Source organism: Mus pahari, chromosome 2, assembly GCF_900095145.1.
Source record: "Mus pahari chromosome 2, PAHARI_EIJ_v1.1, whole genome shotgun sequence".
In the NCBI taxonomy this organism is placed as follows: Eukaryota; Metazoa; Chordata; class Mammalia; order Rodentia; family Muridae; genus Mus; species Mus pahari.
Window position 1 is genome coordinate 144,197,208 of NC_034591.1, and position 7,378 is coordinate 144,204,585.

The 7,378-nt window shown below is 41.2% G+C and overlaps 1 protein-coding gene across 1 annotated transcript in view; it reads left to right on the forward strand.

The window, feature by feature from the left end:
* The window catches only part of LOC110316210 (C-type lectin domain family 2 member D11-like), a 10,987-nt gene extending 4,486 nt beyond the window's left edge, over nt 1–6,501 (forward strand). Inside the window, exons 2-6 of the mRNA XM_029535056.1 lie at nt 161–266; nt 3,578–3,703; nt 4,637–4,818; nt 5,301–5,407; nt 6,393–6,501. Of these exons, the coding sequence (XP_029390916.1) occupies nt 179–266; nt 3,578–3,703; nt 4,637–4,818; nt 5,301–5,407; nt 6,393–6,501 (612 nt within the window). The 5' untranslated portion in view covers nt 161–178. The remainder of the gene's footprint in view (nt 1–160; nt 267–3,577; nt 3,704–4,636; nt 4,819–5,300; nt 5,408–6,392) is intronic.
* The last annotated feature ends 877 nt before the right edge of the window (nt 6,502–7,378 follow it).

The window sequence follows — 7,378 nt, forward strand, 5'->3', positions numbered from 1 at the left end:
TGTAGACCAGGCTGGCCTCAAACTCAGAAATCCACCTGCCTCTGCCTCCCGAGTGCTGGGATTAAAGGCGTGTGCCACCATGCCTGGCGATGGTTGGACTTCTTTGGAACCAGCCAGGATTAGACAAAAGGTAATTCTTCCTCTCTGGTTTCATTTGCAGTGGAGACTCAGCTTAGAGATGACAGCCTCACAGGATGAAGTGGCTTCCGAGAGATTGCTGCAGACAGAGGTCACTACCATAGACCACGTAGAAAATGGAGAAACAGGTATTGATTTAATGCAGTTTGAAACAAACTAGAAAGGCGGAGAGGAGCGTCACATGGTCTCACAGAGGAGCAGAACCTCCTGCTCCTTAGCCTGTCTGGGCAGGTCTCTATAGATGTGAAGGTGCCTGGAGGCCTCTGATACCAGTTACTCTGTTGACTCTGTTGCGTACATTGTGATGGAATGCTATTGTGATGGTCAAAATTATGTTTTAAGTTTTAACTACTGTATCTAAGATATCTATAAAAACTAAAAAAACCTCAGATAATCCTGGAAGGCCCCTTGCTCAAGGATGGAACACTTCAAGCTATTCATATAAGAGAACAAGCCACATATTTTCAATTCCCTAAAGAGAGCAAGTGGGTGGCAGTTAGAATTTCTCAGCAGAACACCACTGCTCTGTGTTCAAATTTTCTAAATAAACTGCAAAGGGACTAGGTGGGTTTTGTTGTTGTTCTATGTTTCAGTGGTGATGCTGGTGTTGTGTGGCTATTTAGAGGTCAGAGGACAACTGTGTGTAGTTTGTTGTTGTTGCCTTCTACTTTTTAACGTGTGCTAGGGGTTGCACTCAGATCACTGGGCTTGAAAAGCAAGCACCTTTACCAGTGAGCCATCTTGCAGCCCCAAGAGAAACTGCTTTTTCTGCAAAATGGATACTTATACTGTCCAGAAAGTTCTAACTTCAGGATTTCTGAGGACAGCAGGCTGAGGAATATTTAGCTAGAATAAGGAATGGGGCATTCCAAACATAAGGCCCAGTTTTTCTTTTCCAATCATTTCCTTAAGAACTAATTTTGGTTTATTTGGAGGCCATTTGAGTTGTTATAACATATGAGTTAATTCATAAACCTACTGGAAACACTCACAGATTTTAAGTATAAACACAGGCATTTTCATTTTCATTTTGTGGATATGTGGGTAGGAAGATATGTAATAAAGGGGGTCTCATTTTTAAAAAATTCTTAACTTTTTTTCGTGTTTTCTTCCAAAGCCCAGTAATATTAATCATATTTATGCAAGTTTAGCTACACGTGTCATTTTATTTAGTTTTTTGGATCATTTGAAAAATATCAGTATGTGTTCATAATTTGTGCCTATTTTGTATACTGTGTGTGTGTGTCTGTGTGTGTGTGTGTGTGTGTGTGTGTGTGTGTCTGCACTGTAGAATGGCCAATGTGGACATATCTGAGATAGAGAAAAATAGCATCTCTTCTGAATATGGTCCTGAAACTGTTTTATCTATGGTGAGAATTCACAGTTCACACTCTGTATAATAATTCAATCGAAATGGATCACAAATACAACCACGAAGGCTATAAACTTAAATGTACTTAAAGAAAGAAAGAAAAAAAAAACTTTGTGAGTGAGAGTTTATCTCAGGAAATGAATTTTGCTTACAATATCAAAAGCTTTACCTACACACCAGCAAAATACATTAGTTTCAGTGTAATGGAAACTTTTGGCTCTGGTCCCTTAATAAAAGGATTAAGAAGATAACGGACAGGCAGGTTTTTCTTTTCTTACTTAAAAGATATTAAACCTAAATGTACTGAGAGCTTTAAAACACACTGGTAGGGACCAAGGAAATGGCTCAGAGATTAAAAGTGCTTGCTATTGTTCCAAAATTGATTTTTGAATATGCTTTATTAGGTGTGTAATTGTTTGCTTGAGAGTTCTGTAAGAGGTGCTATCTTTATATTAGTTTCCATTTGACAGTTGCTAGTGTTTAAACATGCAAATTATTTCATGTGTTTACATTGTTTCCTGCAGTATTATAAATTCATTCATTACTTTTATAGCCAGTTAATAGACTCTATATGTAGATATAGACTACATATATAGACTGTTATATGTAGATATATTCATGTTGTCTGACTATCAAAGCTTTTATCTCTGAGGTTGGACTGTGATTTCTTTTTCTTGCCCTGTTGTCCTGGCTAGGACCCCCAGAGTCACACTAGAATGGGAGCAGACTCCCTTGCCTTATTCTTTGTCACTGTGAGTAGGGGTGGGGATCATTCCTGTTGTAATTGAAATTTTCTTTTTGGTTAGTGTAGCTGTACCCAATTAATCACTATTCAAATGATTCTGGCAGTGGCAGTGCTCCTTGCTACCTGCCCCAACGTTCTGTGTCCCCGAATGACAGATCCATACACATAACATTTATATTTTTATATGCCTTAAACAGCTCAATGGTTGGGTCACTTCCTAACCTCCACATGGCTAATCCACTCCTTCCAGTATTCCCAAGTTTTACTTACTCTAATCTATATTCCATCTTTGTTGCCCTAGGCCCAGTCATGTAGTCCCCTTTGGCTGCATCCCCCTGGCTCCTACATGGCGACTATGTTCTCTGTCCTGCACCTCTCAGGCATGGCACCTTAGCTCTCCTTCTCAAAGCATGGAGGATCTCTTTCCTCCTCCTCCTTCCTTTCTCCCTTGCCTGGGAATCCTAAATGTCCAGCCTCTGTCTGCTCTGCCCAGCCATCGACTGTGAACAACTTTATTTATCAATCAGAAGCAACCAATGGAAGGATCCCTCAGACTCATGTGTGGAGTACCTACCGCAAACAGGTTTTTATTGGGGAACATAATTAGCATGAGAATGCAAGCAGCTACAGTTTACGACACATATCTCTTGTCAGATTGCAGACGTTCCTCAAATCTTAGTGTGTACTATTGTGGATTTTCGTTGAATTTTTAATGTTTTTTTTGTTGAACTTACTGAAATGGTCCTTTTTATTCTCTTTTATTTTGTTACTAGGTTGAATTACATTTTGTTAGTTCATTAGAGTTTAGATAGGTGATACATAGATGGACAGATAGAACAGAGACTAATGTAATCTCAGCCTCAAATTCAATGTTTAGCTAAGACTGGCCTTGAACTCATGACTCTATGGCCTGCACCTCCCATGAGCTAGAATTGTAGTTCTGAGCTGCCACACCTGGCACATTAATTTGCTCTTCTTTTTATTATTCATGTCCTCTCTGTTCTAATGAGGTCTATTCTGATTACACTAATCAAATGGATAGCTCTCTGTTGTATCTTTTGTTCCATGATCTTCACTCTCTCTGTTTACTTGCTCCTTTATTGGCCCTTAGTTTAAAAACTGGAATATTCTGTGGCAAAAATTCTGTTTCTCTTTCCTCTAGTCTTCTGAGAGCCAAGGATATCATTTATAGATGGAGACCTTCTTATGAAGGGGTTTGTACTAGGAAGATATAAGTTAAATCTACAGATGATTCTAGCATAAATTTATCTTTTTGTCTAAAAGATTTTTGAGAGTGATGCTCTCATATTTATGTTTTTCAGGTAAAAAACTCCAAGAAAAAATTTTCAGAATTATCTCCCCTGCGTCTCCTGCTAAGCTTTACTGCTGCTATGGAGTGATCATGGTCCTCACTGTAGCTGTGGTTGCTCTTTCTGTTGCTTTGTCAGGTAAGTGACTTACTCTCCAAATTCTGTGGCATTCTGTCCACATTCCCATTGTCATTTATGTTTAATGACCACTGTGACCCAGGCATTGTGGGAAGGGCTCTAAAGAAAACACACTGGAAGTTCCTGTTGTCTGGGAACTTAGGTTCCAGGAGGAGATGCAGTGAAGGAACACTCAGACTATAGTGTGCACAGGAGGCTAGGCTCAGCATCCCTGGGAAGATGACACCCAGCAGGCTCTACACAGAGATGCAGGAGACATGGGTCCACCTGGGGGGCACTGTCCAAGGCAGAGAATAAGGAGAAAAAAGTTCCAAGGAGGAACCTCTAGCAAGTGTGAGGACAGAGAAGAAGAATATGGCCAGGAAGGTACATTGCCTCCCCTCAAACTCAATGGTTTTATTTACCTGGCTCAACTGTATTTTGAAAGTGTTAAATGGAAAGTTCCTGAAGTGATGAATTTATAGAAATTTCATAGCACACTGATCCGAATAGTGTAGTAAAATCTTGCACTGTCCAGTTAAGTATGTGACTCATCCTTTAGTGCAATGTGTCCCCTCTGTATACACTGCCTACCCAATAGTTCTCACTGCTATCTCAATTATCAGACTGTCTGTCAAAGTAGGTGTCCTACAGAGTTCTTGCTGCTGTAGCAATCCTGCTGTAGTAAACGGTCATCCAAAACTCAGAAAGTGATGCTGTTATAGAAGTGCACTTCCTGGGAGNCCTACTGACAGTGAGCACCTGAGAGAGAATGGGCCATAGGCCCACGGTGGGAGGCCTTTAGTTAAAGGTCCATCATACTCAGGAGAGGACTCCTGAAGATAAGTTAGGAAAGCTACCATCAAATCCACACCTCACAGCTGAGCTCAGGAGGGTGTGCCAAAGAGAGAGAAGACATGCTTGTCATGATTCATTGTATTCTCTACATTTTAGTGAGAACAACAGAAGAGATCTCAATAAAAAATAATACATGTTCTGCTTGCCCCAGAAAAAGGATTGGATTTGGAAATAAATGTTTTTATTTTTCTGGAAAATCAAGTAACTGGACATTCACCCAGGACTTCTGCATGGCACAAGAGGCCCAACTAGCTCGGTTTGATAACAAGGAGGAGCTGGTAAGCAATAGGCAGGGATTGGTTTACCTGTCTGTTCTGTTGGATATTATATGGCCTTGAGATAGAGAGTTACGGATGAGGCATGAGGAAGGATCCCATCCCAAGCATATGGAGACATGGGGACGTGTGAGTGTGTACCATTTGCTGCTGCTTGACTTCTGACTGGAGCCCTGAGACATTCAAGAAGAAATATTCTCTCATGAAGTGCTCATAGTCAGTTGAAAGGTCAGATATGCCATTTTACTGGGATACCTGGTGGCCATGAGTGTTTTNCCATATGCTGGCACATGTTGTATACAGAAGGAGATAACTGTTAATAATTGCAATGGGAGGTTAACCTAGAACTGTCCAGGCCACAGAGGAATGTGACCCTAAGTTACACCTGCCTGGTATCTCTAGAGGAAGGAGTAGAGTGGAGAGATTCCAGGATCATCTGAAACAAAGAGACACATGTATTCTTGGATTTTTGTGTTTTATGACAGAATTTCCTAATGAGATTCAAGGGGAATTTTGATTACTGGATTGGCCTGCACAGAGAGTCGTCACAGCACCCTTGGAAGTGGACAGACAACACTGAGTATAACAATTTGTATGTTTTCACAATATTTTTCCTTCTACTGTGTTCATGTGCTCATGTGTGTGTGTGTGTTGTGGCTATGGGAGATGAAAGTCAGTGTCATGTGAAGTCAATTGTACTGGGAAGGAAGAAAAAAACTAAATGAACACTTGAGCTGGAGGTGTGGCTCAGAGGTAGAGAGTGTGTTTACATGCAACAGCCAATTCCCAGAAAGCTCCACATTTGCACAACTTAAATCCTTCAGAGGTTTTCCTGTTTATTGGCCATCAGTTTCAAAACCTTTACTTAGTGTTGTTTTACTCAAAATCTTTACTATAATGATGGTGTCTGGGAGTAGATATTGTTTGTTCTGGCTCCAATTTAAACATTTCTGTTGTTGATAAAGGCCCTGTGAGGGATATAGACAGAGCCTCAGATGGGCAGTGGAGGCTCTGAAGCCCCAGAAAGCCACTGCAGAATCTACAAGCCTGAGATTCAGCACTCCACTATTCACATAGCTGCACCTGTTCAGGAAAGCAGAGACTCTAAGTACACTTGGAACCTCCTCTAAAATCTTCTCATTGCAGAGCACCCAAAACAGTCCTTGGATTTGAGCTGTTTTACTGGGATGGTAAATCACAGACTCAGTCATATCCATCATTGAAGCCCTTAGAGCAATTTACTAAGAAGTGGGCATTCCCATATGTAAAATGCCTAAAAACAAAATTGAAAATCACTCTCAGTGGGGTCACTCATGGCTGCAGTTCATTTGAACATGGCAGCAAACACCAGCCCAATGCCTTGTACACACATTACAGGATTCACTATGGACAAATGACAAAGGAGTGGTGTTCAAATCCTGAGAATGTGAGACAGTAGGTGTAAAACTAGTACAGGTGATTCCTCAGGGACTCTTTGATTTCTATTACCAAAAAGCAGTGGAGACTGGTAAGATTTCATTGCAGGAGCGAATGCAGTTCTGGGCTCTGCAGACTTACTGTTTTTGGTTGCTTTTCAGGAGTTCCATCCGGGGAATGGAAAGATGTGCCTACTTGAACAACAACGGGATCAGCAGTAGCAGGAACTACATACCTAGGAAGTGGATTTGTAGCAAGTCCAGCAACTAAACCTTACAGTGCTAGTAGTTTTGTATCCTGGATAGAGAGTATGTCATAGTAATAATGATGAACACATAACATGTTATCTACTGTTGCTGTATTAATGATCTCCAAAAACCATTATCGCAATCAGTTCATAATGCATGATGACATCAAAGATGACAACTCTCTGAGGACTATTCACTTGTGTGCTTGGGAGAACATGAATGGTTCTAAATTAAATATGTATTCAGGTATGATCTGGTACTCATATTGTAAACATAAACTAAATATCATCAGTATCAGTAACTTCTACATTTTTTCTTGTTTCTTAATTTTATTTATTTTCATTCCAGGTGTTGCCTTCTCCTTGTAGCCTCCCCCAGCCTTGAGCAGGCTGGCTTAGACCTGTTCTGCCACTGTGAAAGAGACCATCTAGGACGGAGTCTTCTGACCTAGATGGGTCTATTGTTCTGCCACCTGCGCTCTTCTCCAAGATGCCACTATCTGCTATCTGCTGAGAAGTTGAACCTGTCTTTCTGAGACATTCCTGAGATAAGTTGACTACCTGGAGACTGGAGACCAAGTGCTAACAACTCTGGCAGAACAAGTGCTGATAAGGAGGCAAGAAAACATCAGAGCCTGGCGTGGAAGGGGATGGGCCTTCCCCCTTTATAAGCTCAGACTCTTAGTAAATAGTGGGCCTTGATCAGCATGTGTCTTGGTCTCGTTATTTCTCCTGTTTCCTCCCATGTAGCTCCAGCCTCCTTTCAGGAACCCGTTTCATGTGGCCTCGGGTGGCTACATCTCCTGGTTCCCATTTCTAGAGTTCTTTACCCCATACCTCCTCCCGTTTTCTTCTGAGGGGGTTACCCCCAACCCTACTAAGCCATCCTACCCGTTCCCA